The sequence below is a fragment of the Lagenorhynchus albirostris genome, chromosome X, assembly GCF_949774975.1.
Source record: "Lagenorhynchus albirostris chromosome X, mLagAlb1.1, whole genome shotgun sequence".
Lineage (NCBI taxonomy): Eukaryota > Metazoa > Chordata > Mammalia > Artiodactyla > Delphinidae > Lagenorhynchus > Lagenorhynchus albirostris.
In genome coordinates this window covers 63,819,623-63,843,467 of record NC_083116.1, presented here as the reverse complement: position 1 = coordinate 63,843,467, position 23,845 = coordinate 63,819,623, and the positions used below count along the sequence as shown (strand labels likewise).

The 23,845-nt window shown below is 34.7% G+C and overlaps 1 protein-coding gene across 1 annotated transcript in view; it reads right to left on the bottom strand.

Moving 5' to 3' along the window:
- Positions 1-624: 624 nt before the first annotated feature.
- The window catches only part of BRWD3 (bromodomain and WD repeat domain containing 3), a 120,032-nt gene continuing 96,811 nt past the window's right edge, over positions 625-23,845 (bottom strand). The window contains exons 27-41 of the mRNA XM_060138136.1: positions 22,828-22,910; positions 21,625-21,736; positions 20,618-20,679; positions 20,359-20,514; positions 19,362-19,482; positions 18,225-18,350; positions 18,060-18,138; positions 13,184-13,240; positions 11,955-12,095; positions 11,003-11,077; positions 9,509-9,658; positions 8,030-8,193; positions 7,575-7,672; positions 6,872-7,030; positions 625-2,238 (exon numbers count right to left, since the gene is read on the bottom strand). Of these exons, the coding sequence (XP_059994119.1) occupies positions 1,487-2,238; positions 6,872-7,030; positions 7,575-7,672; positions 8,030-8,193; positions 9,509-9,658; positions 11,003-11,077; positions 11,955-12,095; positions 13,184-13,240; positions 18,060-18,138; positions 18,225-18,350; positions 19,362-19,482; positions 20,359-20,514; positions 20,618-20,679; positions 21,625-21,736; positions 22,828-22,910 (2,335 nt within the window). The 3' untranslated portion in view covers positions 625-1,486. The remainder of the gene's footprint in view (positions 2,239-6,871; positions 7,031-7,574; positions 7,673-8,029; positions 8,194-9,508; positions 9,659-11,002; positions 11,078-11,954; positions 12,096-13,183; positions 13,241-18,059; positions 18,139-18,224; positions 18,351-19,361; positions 19,483-20,358; positions 20,515-20,617; positions 20,680-21,624; positions 21,737-22,827; positions 22,911-23,845) is intronic.

Below are 23,845 nucleotides of genomic sequence, written 5' to 3'. Positions count from 1 at the left end.
GCGAATTTGCAATCTCTCAAATTTGAGGAGTAAAATTGATCTTGGAACTCAAGCTCACTTACGGAACCATGTGCACTCTACTGCTGTAAACAAGACCATACGGTTTAAAGTTTTTTAATCTATAAAATAATGACTCAAAATGTCAGTGTGCAGTACAACCAGGTTCTATTCTGAAAGATTATCACAGAAGAACCCTTTGGAATGGTATGAGCAGAACCCTATTAAAGTTGATTCAAAATATTAGCTAGCCAAAACATTCCAACTCAAACTAGGTGCTGTGTTACATTTTAAAATTCAAAACTAGTCACTCACAGCTGTTAAATAGTAAGTGGTAGCAGAGATACATAAATAGTAGATCAAGTCTACTTATACAAATATGTTCTAAGAAAAGCCTAATAAGGTAGAGCATACTAAAGAAAGTTTGTTAATTACAACTATTAATTTGAGAGCCAATACAATTATTAACCTCTCAGCTTATAACTTATGAGTATTCATTCCTACCAAGCTTGTTCTGTTTCTCCTTAGTAATGAATAACAGCATCTATTTTTCTTAATGTTTCCAGTAGTTGTAGTTAATAGAGGTAGCTGAGCTACTATTAAGTTATTATTTGTGGATGAGGATTTTTCAAATGTTTAAGTTATTTTTTAAGCTACACAAGTTCTATTAATGCAATAAAATATAATAGGAAAAAGAAAATGGATGCAAGAAACTTTTGCATTTGGCACCTTGTCTAGATTGATACCTCAAGTATTCCTTTTTTAATAAAGTTAATGCACACATCAGGACACACCACAAAGATTTGCTACATATTTACAAGGCACCAACCCTTTCTCACCTTTAACATGAATTAAGCAAATCAATGAAAAGCATATTAAGAATCCCCCACCCCCCAAAAAAACTGTAGTATAAATATATACTTCAGTTCAGTACAATTCATGAAAGTTTGGCCTGGGAAGAGTAAAATAATCCAGATCGTTCTTACAATATAGAAACTGTAAACATTTAATAGCTGCCTTTAGGATTGGTGTATTGTGCAAAAGTTATTATTACTGGTACAGGAATCAAAATGGCAAAAACAAACTATATAAAACTCTGTAAGAAGGTGCTATACTTCTGTGATACAAAAGCAAAAGAGGGATATTCCATTGAGATAAAAATGTCATGCTACTCTTAAGAAGCTGAATGCTCCCTTCATGTAGTAAATCTGTAGTGTGTCTGTGGTGTGTGTGTGTGTGTGTGTGTGTGTGTGTGTGTGTGTGTGTGTGTAGATTTTTTTTTAATTTAAGGCCTAATGAGTAAGGCTTGTTTGAACAAATGAAGTGTGGAGATCAAAAGTCTTGAAACAAATGTATACTGGCATAATGGAAAAGCACCAATGTGAAAGGAAGCAGAAGTCCCCACACAACTTGCTTTGTAGATTTCCTGGTAAATTCCCTGCAGTAGAAGGCCATTAAATTTTTAAAATTATTCTAAATTTATTAACTGTTAATAATTCCATCCCATGAGATGGCTAACCCTGGCTTTTTCTGTCATTTTACGGACTCTGCCTGATCTGGATGTACCAAGATTTAGAGGATCTTCAGTGGACACAAAATTGTCATTATCAGAATCATCATTATATAAAACAGTCCTCCTGCCTTGGTTTCTTGTTTTAATTCGAGGCAGTCTACTGAAACGTCCTGAAAACATAGTATCAAATTCATCATCTGCAATACGTGCACGTTTGGCTCTGGTGGCTCCTCTAGAGGCACCTCTTCCTCCTCTCCCTCTCCCTCTCCCTCTCGTGCCACCTCCTCTTCCTCGACTGCCTCGTCCCCTGCCTCCTCTTCCTCTGCCTCCTCTACTCCATCTACCCCATCTGCCCCATCTGCCTCTTCCTCCCGTGCCTCTCGTCTTCCAGTTTCTTTTTCCATTGGCATATTGCTTTCTGAGTTTTCTTTTAGGCCTAGTTTGTATGAATTTGCTATAGTCATGGTCTCCATCTACGTAATCTTGATCTGTTCTGGAAGTTGATTCAGAGTCAGAATCAGAACCACAGGTACTTTCAGAACTTAAACTGGATCCTAACTCTCCACTCTCTGAGGAAGATAAATGTGATTTCTCATTTGTTTCTTTTTTCTCTTTCTCTTCTCTTCCCATGCTCTCATCTTCTTCTGATGCACTAAGTAGTTTTCTCTTGATTCCTGCCCGGGGCTCTCTGCCATCACCATTTGTAAGGGGTCCATCAAGGGAGTGATCTAAATCAAGATGAATAATTTTTAAAGTTAAGCTTTGACATTGATAAGATGGTTATTTAGGTTCAAAAGTAAAATTAAAAGTCTATCAAAATACATTTGGTGCCCAAAGATAGATGGGGTAAAATCATGGAGAGTGCTGGAGTATGAATTTAAACCTGTTTGAAATGAAAGATACTAAGGTTTTAATTTTTATCTGATTGCTTTTTGCAGGGGATGGGGGGAGTGTAGAGGGATGATGGGTGGTGAGATAGCTAGGTAGAAATTTTAAGGGCTTGAACTCTAGAAGGAATAATCTGGGAACATGTATCAGAATAATTTTATTCATTCATTCAACAAATATTATTGATTACCTACTATCTGCCAGGCATTGTATGGACTTTGGAATATGGCAATGATGAGACAAAGTCCTTGATCTTTGAATTTATATTTTAGTGTGGAAACTCTGATAGACAATTAAGTAAACAAATAGATAATATAACTTCAAGTACTAATATGGGTTATAAAGAAAAAGAAAAGTGGGTAAAAAAAAAGAGTGTGAATATATGTATGGGGGGTATATTAAATAGGGAAGACTTTTCTGCTGAGGCAGTATTTGAGAAAAGAACTGAATGAAGTGAGATCTGGGGAAAGAACATTCCACTGAAGGAAACAAGAACCCCATATAATTAGAGTAGAAGAGAAAAATAAGAAGTAGTAGGAGATGACTGCCAGTGGAGAGTTTTAAAGCTAGAGAATGACAGGATCTGATTTACATTTTTAAGAGTGCTATGGTTGCTGTATAGAGAATGGAATATAGGAGGGCAAGACTGAAAACAGAGATCAGTTGGGAGTACATTGCAATGGTCTAGGTAAGAGATGATGAGAGATGTATCAATAGAGGTGATGATAAGTGATTAGATTTAGAATATTTCCTTCTGGGGGAGCTACCAGAACCAAGCTTCATAGTTCAAACTGACAGAAATTGCTGATGGATTGGATGTCAAGTGTTAAGCACAAAATGAAGATCAACTCCTAGGTTTTATGCCTGAGTAACTTGGTGAATGGTAGAGATATATTGCTAGGTTAGAGAACAATGAAGGAGAATAGGTTTGGGCAATCTGGTGGAAAGAAAAAATCAAGATTCCAGATAGAAATACTACTAGAAATCCAAGTCAAGACATTTGAAAAAGAAAAAAAGCAAGTGGATATACCAGTCCAGAACTCAGGGGAGACTTGGATAGAGTTGGAGATATAATTTTGGAAATTTTCAGTAAAGAGATAACATTTAGTGTAAAGAGAAATAAGAAAGCTCACTGAGAGAGCAAGTAAAGAGAGAGAAGGTGGCTGAGGACTGAGACTTGGTATATTCCAACATTTAAAGATAAAGAACAATTGGCAAAGATAAGCGAGGTAGGAGGAAAACAGGAGAGTGGACTGGAAAAATTGGAGAGAGCAAAGAGTAGGGTTGTATGGTAACCACAATTACAAGATTAGTCTAATAGTCTAGGTGTTATGGACTGAATTTTGTGTGCCCACTCCACTCCGCCAAATACATATGCTGAAGCCCTAACCCCCAATATGACTGTATGTAGAGCCTTTAAGGAAGTAATTAAAATTAAATGAAATCATAAGGGTAGGTGGGCCCTAATGCACCAGGACTCGCCTATGTCCTTATAAGAGAAAGACACACCAGTGCTCACTTGTTCTCCCTGTCTGTGTATGCAAAGAAAAAACTCACACGAGGACACAGGGAGAAGGTAGCCATGAGCAAGCCAGGAAGAAAGCCCTTACCAGACACCAACCCTGCTGGCACCTTGATCTTGGATTTTGAGCCTCCAGAACTGTGAGAAAATAAATGTCTGTTGTAGGTATATGAAAAGGTGCTCAACATCTCTAACCATCAGGGAATGTAAATCAAAAACACAATCAGATATCACCTCACACCTGTTAGGGTTGCTAATATCAAAATGATAAAAGATAACTAGTGTTGGCGAGGATGTGGAAAAAAGGGAACCCTTGTACACTGTTGGCGAAAAAGTAAATTAGTACAGCCATTATGGAAATCAGTACGGAGGTTCCCTAAAAAAAACTCAAAATAGAACTACCATTTGATCCAGCAAACCCACTTCTGGATATATACCCAAAGAAATTGAAATCAGCATCTTGAAGAGATATCTGTATTCCCATGTTCAGTGTAGCATTATTCACAACAGTCAAGACATGGAAACAACCTGTATGTCTTTCCACAGATGAATGGATAAAAGAAGGAAATATTGCCATTTACGACAACATGCATGGAGCTGGAGGACATTATGCTAAGCAAAATATGCAAGATACAGAAAGAGAAATATTGCATGATATCACTTATATCTATAATCTAAAACAGTCATACTCATAGAGGGAGAAAGTAGGATGGAGGTTGCCAGGGGATGGAGGGAAGAAAAATGGGGAGGTGTTGGTTAAAGGGTACAAAGATTCAGTTATTCTGGATATCAAATGTACAGCATGGTGACTACAGTTAACAATACTGTATTGTATACCTGAAATTTGCTATGAGGATAGACCTTAAATCTTCTCAACACACTCGGTAACTATGTAGAGGTGACGGATATGTTAATTAGTTTGATTGTTGTGACCATTTCATGGTGTGTATGTATATCAAAATATCAAATTGTATGCTTTAAATATATACAATTTTTATATGTCAAATGGTATCTCAATATAGCTGCTAAAAATGAATATCTGTTGTTTAAGCCAATCTGTGGTGTCTTGCTGTGACAGCCCATGTTGACTACTATACTAGGCTAGAGACTATGGGGATAGCAATACAAACTGTAGCAAGAGATTTGAGTGATACTAAAAGTTGTAGAATTCACAAAACTTAGCAACTGACACTTATGAGGGATAAAAGGTGAGTCAAAGAACACTGTAAGATTTTAAGTTGGATGACTCAGAAGATGATGGTGCCATTAACGAAAATAGTGAGTGCAAAAAAAAGAAGCAAGCTTGAAACATAAAAATGGATGATAAGCACTCAAGGGAAATTTTTTTAAGAAGTACTGGAAATGAGACTGGTAGAATAAAGAGATATTAGGGCTAGATATATGAATTTGGAGTCATCAGCATAAAGATGATAGATGTAGTTATTAAATTCCTTTATTTGTAGAGGACAAAAAAAGTGAGAAACTGCAAATAGGAGGCATGAAAGGCCAAAGAAAAGACAAAATATAGAAATATAGGAGAAACAGAGATATAGGATCAGTAGAGTATAGAAGCCAGGCAGTGGAGTTCCTAGAGGGGGTAGTCAATAGCATGCAATGATATAGAGAGATCAAGGAGATGGGGACTAAGAAAAGGACTGGTTGGTCACTGAAGATTACTGGTGATTCGGGGGAGAAAAGCTTTTGGAGAGTGGTATGGGCAGAGGCCAGACTACAAAGCATAAAGGAATGTTCAGATGGAAAGAAAATAGAGGTAGGAAGTATAAGCTATTCTTTCTAAAAGCTTGACAGTGAAGGAAAGGGCAAAAAGAGAAGTGCCATGAGTATGCAATGTGCAGCAGGATCAGAGGAGAGGGTAAAGATATAAATTGGAAAAATAAAGGCACTAATTATTTTAAAGTAATCTGAAGTTTCAATATTTCTCACATAACTGATATAAAATATATCTTTAGAACATCTATTTTTAAGTTATTTGATACTTCAATAACAATGGATAAGCTACTTAATCTTTCATTAAAAATTTATATAAAATAGAAATATATATTCCAATAAAGATATTTATAAAAGCATATTAATCATTCTTCACAAACTTTAAATAGATGAACATATTAGAACTTTCTGTGAACATGCTCAGGGTCCATAACATAGGACTAAGTATAAGAAGAAAGTCTGCATAACAACAATAACCTTCCAGTATTTATAACTGATGCCCTCAGACATAGTCCAAAATGGATGTACCTGATAATGAATTATTAGGTCAGGGATTTCTTTTTAAGCAGTGAAAATTTTTCTTCAAATAAAAGTTATATGAAAGCTCATCACATGAAATAAAAAACAGAGTTGCTCTGGTTGAAAGGAGAAAGCTCTTCTGAGTATTTTTGAAGTACCTCTTTGGATTACCCAGAAATAGGTAGAACAGTCTGAAAACCCCTGAATTATTGAGACAGCAGGCCCCTGAAGGAAGAGAATATCTGAGTAACATAACTGGGAAACCAAAGGAAGGTTTTAGAAGTGGATGTTGACTGAAAGAAGGCTCACTTTTCAACACAAACCCTTTTGTAAAATTGGGGTAGCCCCCAAAAATATGAGGCCTATTTAAAGGTGATTTTGGATTTTTTTCCTCTCTTATTAATATGGTTTAATAATATGAAAAGCCCTAAATGTGTCAAACAGTCTAGTTTTACGTGCTTGGGGAAAGATCTCTTCATTTAGATTTTTCTCCCTACTCATTTTAAATTTTATTTTAAAAGACTAAGATATGTTTGGAAATCTGCATATGAAATCCTATCTGACTCAAGTCTGACAATATTGAAATCCTCATTAACTATAAGAACATGCTAATTTTTACTACCTAAATATATCAGCTTTTAAATGATTTGTCTGCCATCATAAAGGAACAAAGAATAAATGCCCTGTCCATATTTATTTCTTACCTTGTTTAATCGGCAAAACTTTATTTCGAAATGATTTGGCTTTCCCTGGGTCATGGCTATTTCCACTTCGGCTATATCCACTGAAGCTCGATGAAGAAAATGGCCCATCCAGTTCATCATCAAGTAAATACAGTGACAGCCCTTCAGCAGCATCTGAAACTTACATTTAAAAAGATTGTAATGTTAACATAATTATGTTTTCAGAAAAATTTAACAGGCTGTTTTTAAAACTATATCTCAGTTATTTCACTCTAACATCAAAATTATAAATTGTTTAAAGAAAATATGAATATTTTGAGAACAAATGTTTTATTACATCATTAAGCTTTCAAGCAGTTTGTCAGAAAAACTTGTCCAAGAAAACCACCTCCCCACATTATGAATCTTCAACTCTTAGGTTGGCAAGTATATTATAGATGAGTGGTATGAGATATTACAGATGTTAAAAATCATAAAGTCACATAATTTTAAAACTAAGTGACTTTAAAATTCATCTAGTCTTAACACCCTTACTTTAAAAATGAAGAAACTAAGTCCTATGACCTAATGTCTTACCCAGGGCCACAGAGAACTGGGGATAAAATGAAATTTTTCTATTGATACATCCAAATCCACTGCTCCTTGCATTATAAACCATGCTGCCTCTTCTATATTCTTTAGTTAAACTAAAATACAGAAAACCAAAAACAAAAGACATATTTACCAGGAGATGAGAAAGGAGAGCTAGTCCTGGCATAAGACACTGAGGTATTCTGGTCATTTTTAGGCTGTAACTTCATTTGTTTCTGTTTCCCTTTTGGACTATAAGTAAAAATATATAATAATGAACAAATTTTTCTATTAGCAATATATTATGATAGTATGATACAAAATGCTTAAGCTAAGCAAAGAAGAAATGCAATATAATTTAAGTGAAATAATTCAAATTGGTAACAAAGTTAAATTTCAATCATTAAAATTAAAAAAAAAGGTTTTGGTATAGTAAAATCCATTTAAAAAAGCTTTGGGTTACCAGCTCCACCTTTACACAGGCATAAGAGTTCTAACAACAACAAAAAAATCTCTTGGATTCCCTCAAAGTAGTCAATAAACTTTAAGAAGTGAGGTAATACATACAAGATGCTTTGAAAACTAAACTGTTATGTCAATGTAATATACCTAGGAGCTCTGCTACTAGATAATGAACTGCTGCTGCTTCTTAGACGTTTTCTGTACCGTGGCCTTCTCCTCTTCTGACTCTGGATTGCTGACTTATATTCAGAGATGATATTTTTAATATGACTTTCAAATAAGGCAGATAATCGCAATGTCATGCTATAGATCTGAAAAGGTAGAAATTAGTCTTGTTTTACCAACTACTTTAATTATATAAAAATAACAGGTTATAAACATGCCTGAACAATATCAACATCATCCTTTCAGACATAATATATGTGCTTCTTACACTTGAAAAATTCTTCCTGAAGAACTAAAACAAAATACCATTTTTACCTACAAATTAATAAAGATTTTTAAAAGATAATATACAATGTTGGAAAGGGGAGGAAAAAACATTCTTATACATTGCCAGTGGGTATTTTAACCTGAACAACATTCTAAGGACAATCTGCAATATTTGCCAAAAACCTTAAAATATATACATCCTTTGGCTAATAATTTCATCTTTAGGAATTTATCCTAAGGAAATATCAGAGGATTACACACACAAAATAATTACGTTCAAGGATGTTAAAGATGTTAGCCACAGCATTATCCATTTAAAGTGAAAAACTAAAAACAACCTAAATCTCTAGCACCAGGACGCTGGTTAAACAACACAAAACCACCTACACAAAACCACCTACTCTTCTGTTTTCAAAGAGTAAAAATAAGATGGAAAAATGTTCATAATATATATTTTTAAAAAGGCTTCAAAATATAAAACCTACTGTTTAAAGATTATACATTTATCAGTACACATGTAAACGTAGAAAATAAATCAAGTGTGAAAAATTATGTGTACAGAAATCAGTGAAAATTCATTTCATATGAAGTGGAAGTGAGCATGTATATACCTACTGCGCAATTGATTTAAAAGTTAATCAGTTACTAGTGATTAGAAAACACAAAAATTATTACTTTTTTGTTCTCAAGATGTTTAAGTGCTGACAAAACACAGAGAAAGTATTAAATGTGAGTATGAATAAACAGTTATAATTTCCCAATATAGTTCACTAATTTGTTATAATAAAGGGAACATAAATATTCAGAGCTAATCTAAATATTTCATATAAATTAATCCTGTCAACCACTTTTATTTATCAAATTATTTATTGGACATATTAAAGAGTACTCAAATTTCTACCACTCCTTTCCTTGACTTCTCTCTGGCAAATACAGGTATTACTTAAGAGTAAAGAAGAGGCAGGTAGGAGAAAGGAAGTAGGGCTTAATTTCAGAATGACTATGCTAAATGTATCTTTAATGCATGCTTAATAAACTGTTTCAGAGAAAGTACTGAGAATCAAACTTTAGAAACTGTGTCAGAATGGTAGTACATACTTGTTTAGCAATTTTAAAACTGGTGAAAGAAAATTGCCTGATATATATAACTAAACACTTAGGTAATTAATCCACCTAATATTGTTTTTTTCATACCCTTGACTTTTTATTAGAGGTATAAGCTTTGGAGTTGCTGAATATTTGGCGAACATCCTTATAAAATTCCAGAGGACTACCATAGTTTCCTGCTTCCAAAGTTTCTTTCACAGTGCTGAAGTCCATAGGAGTGTCTATAACATGACAATCCTACAAAGAAGAATGTGTTATTAAACACACAGGCTGAGTAACAACACTACATAATACAATGGGACTGAGATTTGCATCATCATGAAACAAACACACTGCTCTTCAATCTGCCAGTTACCTCTTTGTAGTCCCAAACCATCCATTTAATAGAGGTCTTTTGGTGGCTCAGGGAAACAGCAGGGGTCTGTGGGAGGGTCTTAGCCCTCACCCTTCAATAGAAAACCATATGACTCTCTCAAGGGACAGAACAGAAAATCCACAGCCACTGGCTTCATCTCTACATAGATGGGAATATCTTGGAAATAGGTAGCTAATTTGTGACATGGAACTATTTAATTCTGTGTGAATAATCCCATCTTCTACTTTCATTGAGCAATGTGCCAGGGAGTTGGCATGAGGGCATTCTACCTAAACTGTCATTAGTTGAAGGTCAAAATCAAATTGGCCATGTTTGTGCCTTTCTCCTATCTTTTTGTTTTTAAATAAATGTGACACTTGTGCTTCATCTAAAGTCTTCAGTCTCAGATTCATGATTAGTTTGATCTTTATTAGTTAGGGGTAGGAGAAGATTCTTTCTATTTTAATCTAAATCTTTCAAGTCTAGTTAAGATATTCCTAGGGTTATCATATGGAATTACATCTGAAATTTATACTTATGTATACCACAACCACCAATAATAAACATGTTCTGGAGTGAAAACCATAGTCAATATTAGATCCTTCATCCTACTTAGAATCATTAAGAAATAAAAGCACAACATTTCTCTCAAAAGAGAAGCCAAAGGGCCAGATGAAGGGGCAGAAGAAAGGTATTATAAAAAGAGAAAGTATTTTTCAAAGTATGAGAAATCACAGTTGATCTTAATGTATCTTCTTAAATTTTTTTGCTTAAATCATAAAAACCAAAGTGTATTCCAACATAATATGGCTTATGAAACAAAGATTTTCATAGAGAAAAAATATTGGAACTTCATGCAATACAGTGACCAAAACTCAAAAGACCCAGTCAGCCTGCTGAATAAAGTCCCACTGGGAACAATCAGCTGCAGTTACAGACACAATTATGTTGTATAATTGATGTTTTCTACTCTGCTACAGTAGCTTTAGAACTATAGAAACAAACATCTACCCAGATGCTACAAAGAACTCTCCAGAGCATGTGTTGTTTAAAAGACAAAAAATAAACAAGCAAAATCTCAAACAAAGGTAAAAAGATAGTAAGCAAAGTTGAAAAATAGCTTTATAAATTATAAAAGGTTTGTTTACAGTATGGGGATTTAAAAAAGTAAAACAACACACAAACAACTAGAACATATATGCCTTTTAAGAGACTACTAGGCCTACCTCACAAAGAGATGGATCTTGTTGTCGTTCTGGAATAACTGACTCAGAGGATTCGCCCTCTTGCTCTTGATGGCCCTATTAGGGTAAAGAAGATATATTGTATTTCCAGACCACCATAACAAAATATCAAGACTTGCAATGCAATTATGATTTAAAGCTCAAAGATCCATAAATAGGAATTATGTTTTTACTAACTATAATTTAAGATGAAGGAATTCTACATTCACCATTCTCCTCTACCATGAAAAATACAAAACTAATTTATTCTACCTAAATCCCCTACAAAAACAAATCGTTTTGTTGAATGTAATTTTGTTCCTTATTGGAATAATATTTTTTCCCAACTGAAACCTGTTTATGCAGAGAATATTGATGTTTACTAATTTCAGAGGATAGTTTGATGTATTTCTGAAATATTGCTGTACCTTTTTTCTGAAAAAGCTAAAACAGATTTGCTATCTATACTAAAAGGTTATTCAACATGTAAATAGATATACTCCTAGAAAAGGTATCCTGTAATTTAAGTTCTCATGCTTTTATCTTTGATGAAAAGTAATATGGTATATTGATTACTCTAAGTGATCATATTTAATAACTTATTTATTGTAAATTAAATAGGGCTGACATATGTTATCAAGGGTCTCCAGTGTGTAGAAGTTTATTAGAAGTTAATAAAATGCATTAAACAAATAGGCAAAATAAAAGCAGCAAGGAAATGCAAAGATGTTTAGATTAAAATTTGGTTTACAACTGTGTAATTTACAAAGTACATGTCAGGCATTTTAAAAAGTCATGACTAATCACACTACACACTTTCACAATTCAAAGATACACAAACAAAGAAGGAAGAAGGAAGGAAGGAAGAAAGGGGGGAAAGGGCTCTTAACTAGAACTTAGCATGGACATTTATGGGAAATTACATATTGGTAATTAGTTAAATAACTATACTTACTGGGTAGGAAAGAGGATCAGATGGCTGTCGAAATGGCTCTGAGTCTTCACGTTCATAAATGAGGCCCAACAGTTCTGTGCATTGTTTTCTCCAAGCATCAGGATTACACTTTAAAGACAGTCTTCTGCCTCGGCATTTGACCTGTAGATTTTAAAAGAATTATATCTAAAAGCTCTTTCCTTAAGTCTTCATTGATTTTTTCCTGTCTTCCTCTGTTAATACATATCTATATAAGATAGAGCAGCTGCTATTTAAAAATTTCTTAGTTTAGATTAAACATCATTCTCCCTGGCAAAAATATAAACAAGTAAAAACTGGATATTATATTCTTAGAAACAGCAATAATTCTAGCATTCTGAATTCTCATTTTAAGAAAATCTACAAGGTCAATAATTTTAATACCTTAGTCTTTGCTGCTAGTTAAGAATATTTGACAATGGCACTGTAATTTTCTCAAAATAACAATTGAACAATATATATATTCTTAAGTAAATCCTTTGTGGTCATAATATATTCTTGCCTTTACTATTTGATGCCTTTTTTATACAATCTGTTTCAGTATTTGAAAGGGAACATTTTCCTTATATACAACAAATGTTTGTCTAATTATCATAGAGGAGAAGTGTGCAGAACAGAGTTAACATAACAGACCTGAGGCTATCTTTAGCAGGGCTTGCTTATAAGGTTGGCCCTTGACTGGCATCTAGGAACCTGGTACTTGAACTCTTTTCTAAATAATAAAGGTGGTTTACTGTGCCCACACTGTTTGTACAAAGAATGTCACTTGTGCTGAACATTCACTTTCCTGTACATTTCCTATGCTTTCCTGCTTTCTGTGAGTCTGGAATCTTGGCATGTGCTAGCTAGATGGGGTCTACATAACAAACTCCCAATAAATTCTTTGGGAGATCAGTCTCTAATCACACACATGTTGCTACATTTTCACTGTGGGAAAAGAATGTACTCTGTGTGGCCCTTCAGAGGAGAGAGAGAACATAAAGAAACCTGCACATGGATTCCTCCAGACTGCCTGTATCTTTTTCCTTGTGATCCAGCTGTGTATCCTTACTGTGTCACTGTCATAAACCTTAGGGATGAGTTAACAAGTATATATACTGAGTTCCATAAGTCTTTCTAGCAACTCTCCAAATATGTGGAGTTGGTCTTAGGGATCCCTGACACAGGAAGCCTGAATTTTTTTCTTATCAGCAGTTCATTTATCCACTTACCCTTCTTCCAGATGAAGTACCAGGACCATCTGAATCTAAATCAACCATTTCTGTATCCTAAAATTAAAAAGGAAGAGTGGGAGAAGATATTAAGTTATATTCAGTCTTTTACAAATTTACAAAGAAATGGCAAATATAATCACAATTAACTCCCTCATTGGAGCAGGCAACAGAACAAAGGTGAGAGGGAGACTCACTCCAAACTTCACCTACATGCTATATACAAGTTGGAAAATATACTGGGAAAAGAAGAGTAAATGAGGCTTCTCTTTAAATCAGAATAGGAAATGAGGGGGAAAGTACAATGATTGGTATCTAAAGTTGTACCTAAATGTTAGTATTTTTTAAAGAAACTTATTTTATATGACATGATAATTTAATATACTATAATCATGAATTACTCATGATTAATCTTTTGCTACTTCAAGAAATATATCTCTTTTCTATAGGGAAAATATGAATGTGTATTAAAACATAAGATTCAGTTAAGTATCCCTCTGAGGGTTAGTTTTTTAATACAAAGAGGCAAGGCCCACACACCACTATTAACTTGGTGATGGTGAAGCACACTGGTAATGCCTCAGAGAATCTAGAAAATGGCTACAAGTGAACTTATCTACAAAACAGAAATAGAGTTACAGATGTAGAAAATAAACTTATGGTTACCAGGTGGGTAAGGGTGGGGGAGGGATAAATTGGAAGATTGGGATTGACATATACACACTACTATATATAAAATAGATAACTAATAAGGACCTACTGCCTAGCACAGGGAACTGTACTCAGTACTCTGTAATGGCCTATATGGGAAAATAATCTAAAAAAGAGTGGATATAGGTATATGTATAACAGATTCACTTTGCTGTACACCTGAAACTAACACAACATTGCAAATCAACTATACCCCAATAAATTTTTTTTAAAAAAAGAAAGCAAAGTAGCTCATGAGCCATTGGTTTCCCTTTCTAAAATTGCTGAATTACATTTTACTTTAATTTTCTATTCTAACCCAGAGTGCCATTCTGAGGTGAGCAACATCCATCCATGATAAAAACTCCCTGGGGGGTTAATATCCAAAAGATATAACAAAATAGGTATAGATTTTATTTCAACATAATAAAGGCCATATATGACAAACTCACAGCTAACTTCATGGTCAATGGAAAAAAACCCAAAAGCTTTTCCTCTAAGATCAGGAACGAGACAAGGATGTCCACTCTTTTATTTTATTTAACATAGTATTGGAAGCCCTAGCTAGAACAATTAGTCAAGAAAAACAAAAGACATCCAAATTAAAAAGGAAGAAGTAATACTGTCTCTGTTAGCAGATGACATAATATTACATATAGAAAACTCTAAATACTCCACCAAAAAACTGCTAGAACTAATCAACAAATTCAGTAAAGTTGCAGGATACAAAATCAATATACAAAAATAAGTTGTGTTTCTATACAGTAATAATGGGCTATCAGAAAGAGAAATTAAGAAAATAATGCCATTTATAATTGCATCAAAAAGAATAAAATACCTAGGAATAAATTTAACCAAGGAGTTGAAAGATCTGGACACTGAAAACTATAATACATTGATGAAACAGAAGAATACACAAATAAATGGAAATTTTTTTCCATGCTCATGGATTGGAAAAATTAATATCGTTAAAATGTCTGTACTACTCAAAGCAATATACAGATTCAACACAATTTCCAACAGCATTTTTTGCAGAAATAGAAAATAATCTTAAAATTCATATGGAACCATATAAAAGAATTCTAATAGCAATCTTGAGAAAGAAGAACAGAGCTGGAGGCATCACACCTCCTGATACCAAACTATATTACAAAGATATAGTAATCACAAGAGTATGGTATTGACATAAAACACACAGATCAATGGAACAGAATAGAGCACAGAAATAAACCCATGCATATTGGTCAATTAATTTACAACAGAGGAGCCAATAATATAAAATAGGGAAAGGATAGTTTCTTCAATAAATTGTGCTGGGAAAAGTGGATATTCACCTGCAAAAGAATGGAACTGGACACCTATCTTACACCATACATTAAACACAACTCAAAATGGATTAAGGACTTGGATGTAAGACATGAAACCATAAAGCTCCTAAGAGAGGGCTTCCCTGGTGGTGCAGTGGTTGAGAGTCTGCCTGCCGAGGCAGGGGACACGGGTTCGTGTCCCGGTCCAGGAAGATCCCACATGCCGCGGAGTGGCTGGGCCTGTGACCCATGGCCGCTGAGCCTGTGCGTCTGGAGCCTGTGCTCCACAACAGGAGAGGCCGCAACAGTGAGAAGCCCGCGTACCGCAAAAAAAAACAAAAAAAAAACAACTCCTAAGAGAAAACACAGGGGTGTAAGCTGCTTGACATTGGTCTTGACAATGATGTTTTTGGATGTGACAAAATGCAAAGGTAATAAAAGGCAACAAAAGCAAAAATAAACAAGTGGAACTACATCAGACTAGAAAGCTTCTGCACAGTAAAGAAAACCATCAACAAAATGAAAGGCAATATACCAAATGGGAGAAAATATTTGCAAATCATATATTTGATAGGGGTTAATATCCAAAAGATATAAACAACTTGATAGCAAAAGAACAAATAATCCAATTAAAAAATGGGCAGAGAAACTGAATAGACATTTTTCAAAGGAGACATCCAAACGACAAACGGGTACATGAAAAGGCACTCAACATCACTAATCATCAGGGAAAAGCAAAGGAAAACCACAGTGAAATATCACCTCACACCTGTTAGAATGGTTATTATCAAATAGACAAAGAAATAACAAGTGCTGGCGAGGATGTGGAGAAAAGAGAGTCCTTGTGCACTGTTGGTAGTAATGTAAATCGGTACAGCCACTATGGAAAACAGTATGGAGGTTCCTCAAAAAATTAAAAACAGAACTACCATATGATCCAGCAATGTCACTTATGGGTATATATCTAAAGGAAATAAAAACAAGATATCAAAGATATAAAGTTGTACTCCCATGTTCATTGCAGTATTATTCACAATAGCTAAGATATGGAAACAATCTGTCAACAGATGAATGGACAGAGAAGATATGGTATATATATATATACACAATGGAATATTATTCAGCCTTAAGAAAGAAGGTAATTCTGCCATTTGTGACAATGCAGATGGACCTTGAGGGCATTATGCTAAGTGAAATAAGTCAGACAAAGAAAGACAAATACTGCATGGTATCACTCATATGTAGAATCTTTAAAAAAAGGGAAAGTCAAACTCATAGAAACAGAGTACAGAAAAGCGGTTGGGTGGTGGACCAGATGGTGGGGGGCAATATGGAGAGGGTGGTAAAAGGATACAAACTTCCAGCTAGAAGATGAATAAGGTCTGAGGATATAAGGATCTAATGTAAACCATGGTGACTATAATTGATAACACTGTATTGTACAACTGCAATTTACTTAAAGAGTAGAACCTAAATGTTGAAAGAAAGGAAGGAAGGGAAGGAGGGAGGGAGGGAGGAAGGGAGAGAGGGAGGGAGGGAGGAAGAAAGGAAAAGTAAGGTTGCTGAATTACATTTTACTTTAATTTCCTATTCTAATCCAAGTAATGCTACTTTGAGGAGGTATTCTTGCTACATCAAATTCTGAATCAAAATGCATTTATATGAAAGGTCAGAGAAAATATTAGGAATAAGAATGATAAATTTTTCATTAGTTTCAGGAGGATAATATCTAATTGGCATATCTGAGTTTTCCTTAATATGTAAATAACATTTAACTTCAATAATACTTACAACATTTTATAGTCAAATACATTTTTGTAAAATTTAAAAACACGGGGGAAAAAATAAATAAAAGAAAATAAAAACACTGGAGATTTACCATTCTGGGAATTAACAGTACAGAAAATATAAACATGTAAAATACCTCTGTACAATAATAGCCACTGCAATAAAATCCAGCATATCTGAGTCACTCATCCCTGGGATGAATTGTTTTCCATTAAATATTTTTGAATTATCACATTTCATTACTGTTTAAGCCTTTTATCTTGGTTTTTGCTTCTATCATAGCCTCTAGTCACAAATAGCTTAATGTAAATTAGGGATATGACTGGGTGGGGAAATAAGATATGTGAGGGTCTACTGACAATACTAATTCCATTTCATTAAGAAAAACTGGTTTATGTTTGCAAATTTTCGTAAAGGAAATCAAATAGCAATTCCATGAAAGTACTAAAGTACTAAAAATGTAGACTTTCAAGTTTAAAATTATAAAATACTTTAAAATTTTATATATACTGTGTAGAAAATTAATCCCTACTGAAACTACCATCAACTAACCATTCTTTTAAAACACTGATTAGTGCTTTGTCCTGTTTTCAAGGGCTGGAAAATAAAGTATTGATTTCTCATCACAGAAACCCACTGTGTCAAAAAGGATGACTGACCACCTCTCTCTGGCTGTAGCACACTACATTTTTGGTATATATTATCTACATATAGGTTAAAGAGTTTAACACAAAAAGATGCAGGTGTTCAGCCAGCTTTCAGAAATCAGCTTCACTGCTTATAGTTAGTTTTTTTTTTTTTTTTTTTCTGTACACGGGCCTCTCACTGTTGTGGCCTCTCCCATTGCAGAGCACAGGCTCCGGACACGCAGGCTCAGCGGCCATGGCTCATGGGCCCAGCCGCTCCGCGGCATGTGGGATCCTCCCAGACCGGGGCACAAACCCGTGTCCCCTGCATCGGCAGGCGGACTCTCAACCACTGCGCCACCAGGGAAGCCCCTATAGTTAGTTTTAACACTTACATATAATACTTATTGTACTTTAAATGACAGAAAAGGAATTTATGCCTACTAATCATGCTGTGATTCTTACCTCCTCTGCATCAGTACTGTTTAGTTCTTCTGCTTTAATTTTATTATAAGTATCCAGTATATCAGTACAGCTCTGATCCCTGATAAGACAGATAAGTTAAAATACATTTCAATAAATTTTAGAAGTCAGAAGTCAGCCTCTATGGGAGATAAAACTTCTTCTTACCCAATAAAGCGAAGTAAGACATCAGTTACAATTTTGGCTGCTTTAACTATAGGACTGTCTGGCTCATTGAAAGTCCTAGCATTATGCTCAATGTAGCGTACTTCCCACATTAATGCTGATATTCTCCTATGAAAGAAAAAATACCCTGTTACTCTTGGTTGATACATTTAAAGTCTATTCTAGGATTAGACAACATAGAACAAATAGGCATTTAATCATGATATGTCAAAGGTGTTCAGATATATGTATGTGACTCAATATATGTGTGTGACTAATGTGCACTAATAAAGGTATATAGTTAGAGTATTTGAAGCACAGGCAAGAGTTCAGAACCACTGGACTATAAACTTGGATATGAAAACTTGGAAAAGAACTGACCCACGACATTGTGGGTAAATAGCGATTTGACCAAGATCAAAGTAACAAAAACAAACAAATACTGCTTTGATAAATCAACAGAAGAATGTTTCGTTTTCAGAGAAAAGCAAAAAACAAAAAGGACATATTTTTACCTCATTGCTTTTATGATATATATTATTGAATGAAATTATAGGTAAAGATATAAAATACACCCAACTGGTTATATTTATAACCATTTCATGGAATAATTGTGGTTAGGACACAGTAGACTCTAGGGTGAGAGAGGTACCAAAAGCTGCCCTCCACTGCCTTCCCATAATCACCCCACTCCCAACCAAAACCAAGGAAAAAATAACTTGGCTTTTTCTATACACATTTTGGGACTGGTAATTAAATCTAATTAACTGCTGCCTAATTCCCCAACAGGGGATTTAAAACATGCTCCAAGTCCCTGGAGCACCATAATCAAGATGAATCCACAAACTACTTAATCTGCTTTTAATAAGTTAAAATTAACTGTAGTTTTTGTTTCATATGTGACTTCTGCTAGTCATAATTTCCTCGCTGTCCATACCCCTTCTTAGCCTGGAAGAGTGAAAATCTACTGAATAAAGGGAAATCAGTGTTCCAAATTTTCAGGAGAAATTTTGGAGTGGGTCTTCTGAACGGTTATTTTACACTATGAAAACAAAGATCTCAGTGTATCATTATGCAAAAAGGAAAGCAAAAGATATAAAACTATACAAGCTTTTAGGAAATGATAAATATTAAACAGACCTGTAAAAGCGATTTTCAAGTCTCCGCCTGATGGTGTTGAGGTCAGTTGGATAAGCAACTACAGTACAATACAAGGGATAGGCACTGAGATCCACTGGAACAGCAAAAGGGCTGGCAAAATCTACAACATTTACAAAATAAAAAAAGACAATTATAAAGAACACTAACATTTCATGTTAACAAACAAAAACACATATAAACAAGAAGGGTGGGTGATATAATACTACATTTCTAAAATGCTGATGATTCAATTATGCAAAAACTAGACCAATACTATTATAATGTTATTCTTTTTATTTGGACATTCTATCTACGAATCAATAATGCATGATACACTGGTTCAAATCGGTAAAAACAGGACAAAATTAAAGGAGAACTGTGTTTAGCTTCAAATTTATGTCTTTTCTGGATAAATGTCAAATGTCTCGTGATATACTTCAGAAAATATAAATAGTCATGGAGTAAAATATATTATTGCACCCACTGTCTTTACCAAAATATTGATCCAAAGTTAGGCTCAGGGAATAGCTAGAGAGCCAAAATGACTCAAGAAAGTAAAAGACACCTATATGGCTGCCTTCACTATTATAGCCCAAGAACTGAAAAAGTTTGCCAGTCATTACTTTGGCCAAGCAAATAAAAATGTTATTATTAAAACTAGAATCACCATGCCTCTTGGGTTAAAAGTATACAGTGAGAGGGCTTCCCTGGTTGAGAGTCCGCCTGCCGATGCAGGGGACACGGGTTCGTGCCCCGGTCCGGGAGGATCCCACATGCCGCGGAGCGGCTGGGCCCGTGAGCCATGGCTGCTGAGCCTGCGCGTCTGGAGCCTGTGCTCCGCAACGGGAGAGGCCACAACAGTGAGAGGCCCGCATACCGCAAAAAAAAAAAAAAAAAAAAAAAGTATACAGTGAGAAAATGCATTTCCTTTTACAGAACTTATAATTCTGCTGGTTTTCCTTCTCATCTTCCTAACATTCTTTCACATTCACCATACCCAGGGAAAGAAGGTGGTTGATGCCCTGAATAACTCGTTCACATTCCTCATCTCTGGAATGAGCCCCCCACTCTCCTTCCTGAGGTTTGTATAGCAAAGCAGTCAATTCCTCCTGGGACACAGGAACACCAGCACCAACTTCATCTGGAAAGGCAGCTATGCATAAAGTGAAAAATCAGAAATAATTAGTTTCTAGAATCATGCTATTGCCATTTTTCTTTTAGAAAAATTATAATTCATTTTTTAAAAGCATATTTACTTCCTTCTGGAATTGGTTCCATATCCCAGGGACTCATCTTTTCTCTCTCGTTATTGTCCCAGCTATTAAAAAATAACAAGATACAAATCAAATTCAGATGACATTTTATATACTAGCATAATTTGCATTACTTCTTGGGGGTGAAATTTGTAAAGGGACAATACAGTTTCCTTGAAGTACAACTTTGCTTACACAAAGATAATAATAAGCCTCTAATAGAGAAAACATGGCCCATCAATATGAAAGAGAGTTGTAAGCTTACTCTTAGTTCTGCTGGGCTTTTTTTTTTAATTCCAACCAAGCATACATTCAATGTTAAGCCAGGGTACAGAATAAAAAGATCTCTTTGGAAAATTCCTTTCAGGTTAAAAAAGTCGATTTAATAGATCACTTCTTTCTATGAGATAACCTAATTTATTCTAACAGGTTGAGTATTATAGCTTCTCCAAAAGTTTATTATTCCCTTTTGATCTACAATATGGAGACTAAAAGTCAATCTTCACAGAATAAACATTTGTTCTATCATTCTTGAGAAGAAAGCTTTATTTATTAGGAATCTTACAACTCTGGTATTTCATGAACAGCAAAAGTAAACTGTAGACAAACAGTACATCCAAACATAATGCAGTCACTCCTGTCTAGAATTCATACCATTAAATAAAAGACTATGTAAATATTCAGTATTATATTCCAGGTGTAACAATTAATTTAAACACTGAATTAATTTCAGTACTCTTCCTGAAATAATAATTGTAATTCTTGTCTAAAATAGAAATACTTACGAGAAAATACAGGAATAAGGGAGGCAGAAATAAGTCTTCAGTTCCTGCTTTGTGTTAGCATGCATATTGGACCAAAAGGCTTATCAACAAATTTCTTCCTTAAAGGTACTATGATTACTTCCTTACAGGTACAAGTCTTATAAGACTAGGTAAGGTAGGGTTTATAGAAAGTCCATATAGTACTACAGTATTATATCAGGTGTAAACGACCATAAATATACTTACTGAACACTGTAACACTGGAAAGAACTATCAGGATACTCTGGTTGAAAAGGCTGCTGACTCTCCACGGTCCCAAACCACCAGGCGTCATCTATTATACTGCGGAATCTATCACCTACAATGTTTTTAGAAATTCTTAAGAGTGCTCTTGAGAATAATCACTCTGTTCCCACTCTAAATCGCTAGTTTTTGTTGAATACAGAAGCAGCATTGTATCCAGCATTATTAGAAGTTTCAATCTGAGTTTTCCATATATGTGAATTTTACATTTTACCCTCTTCAAGGATTTTGATTTCCAAATGCTAATAATTATTCTGAAATAAATCACATATTACCGCATATAATTTAACTTTTATCAATTACTTGGGCTCATTAGACATACTGCTTTTTGTATTGCACATATGATACTACAGTTGTTTCTTCTATTTTTTGTTTCACCATTTTGTTTTTAAAAATCTCTTCATACTAGTTTTGTACCTTTAAATGGCTAAGGAATACAAAACCAACCATGTGGACAAAAATGTTTCTCCTACATAAGAAAGGAGAATTTAAAAGTACTAATAGCAGATAATAACATAGTGGTTGCTCTGTGTCAGGTACCATTTTATTCATATCGACCTTATAGGTATGTTCTGATGTGATTCCCATTTTACAGATAATGGAATTGAGGCAAACAGAGGTTAAAACCTTGCCCAAGATTAAACAGCTAGTGAAGGGGGAGGAATAGAGGGGGAGAGAATAAGAAGGGGAAAGAGAGAAAGGGAGAAAAAGGGAGAGGGGGAGACGGAGAGAGGAGGAGGGCAGAGGGGTAGATGGAAAGAGGTAGAAGAGGAGGAAGAGGGAGAGGAAGAGGGGGTGGGGGGGCAGAGAGAAAGAGAGAGAGAGAGAGAAAGGAGAGAGAAACCCACAATCAGTAAAGGTCTTTTAAGAGCCCAAGTGTTAAGTACTCCATTTCATGGCCATTGACATTTCAAGATTTTCTTTTTAATACAGATTTGTATCCTAATAGAGTAGGTATTCACAGAAAAGGTTTTATGCCACTTACAATGTTCATAAAATCACCGAAACGTAACTGAAAAGAAAAATTTAATTTTTCTAATTTGGCTAACAGCTTTTTCAGTCTACTAATTTCTTTCTGTTAAATTGGTTTAAAAGTTACTTACTCTACTTCAAACAATAATTATTCAGTGAGAATTCTATACTTACCAATCTGCCAGTTCCTTTCTTTGGCTTCATTATAAAACTGATGTAGCACAAGGAAGTCAATGACATCTGGCATGTCATGATACCTGAGGAGAAAGTAAAGTACATATGATTCAGTATACAGATATAACAGTATATGTTACTTTCTAAACATCCAGGAATATATGCTTAATGTGGAAGTATTGAGCAAAATGTTGCAAAACTCAACGTCCCTGTGAATGCATTTACTTAAATTAAACCCCATCTGTTTGATCTGTTTGGCTTAAATATTTACTTATGACATTATTTTTTTAATATTTGCATAAAGTAATTTATTTTCTTTATTACAGTGTATGTTTATTGGGGTTTATTTCACTTGTTTTTATTCTCCTTTTTTTAACATCATTATTGGAGTAAAATTGCTTTACAAGGGTATGTTAGTTTCTGCTTTATAAGAAAGTAAATCAGTTATACATACACATATGTTCCCATATCTCTTCCCTCTTGCGTCTCCCTAACTCACCCTCCTTATGCCACCCCTCTAGGTGGTCACAAACCACAAAGCTGATCTCCCTGTGCTATGCAGCTGCTTCCGAATAGCAATCTATTTTACGTTTGGTAGTGTATATATGTCCATACCACTCTCTCACTCAATCTCAGCTTACCCTTCCCCGTCCGCATATCCTCAAGTCCATTCTCTAGTAGGTCTGTGTCTTTATTCCCGGCTTACCCCTAGGTTCTTCATGATCTTTTTTTTTCTTTTTTTTCTTAGATTCCATATATATGTGTTAGCATATGGTATTTGTTTTTCTCTTTCTGACTTACTTCACTCTGTATGACAGACTCTAGGTCCATCCACCTCACTACGAATAACTCAATTTCGTTTATGTTTATGGCTGAGTAATATTCCATTGCATATATGTGCCACATCTTCTTTATCCATTCATCCAATGATGGACACTTAGGTTGCTTCCATGTCCTGGCTATTGTAAATAGAGGCACAATGAACATTTTGGTACATGACTCTTTTTGAATTATGGTT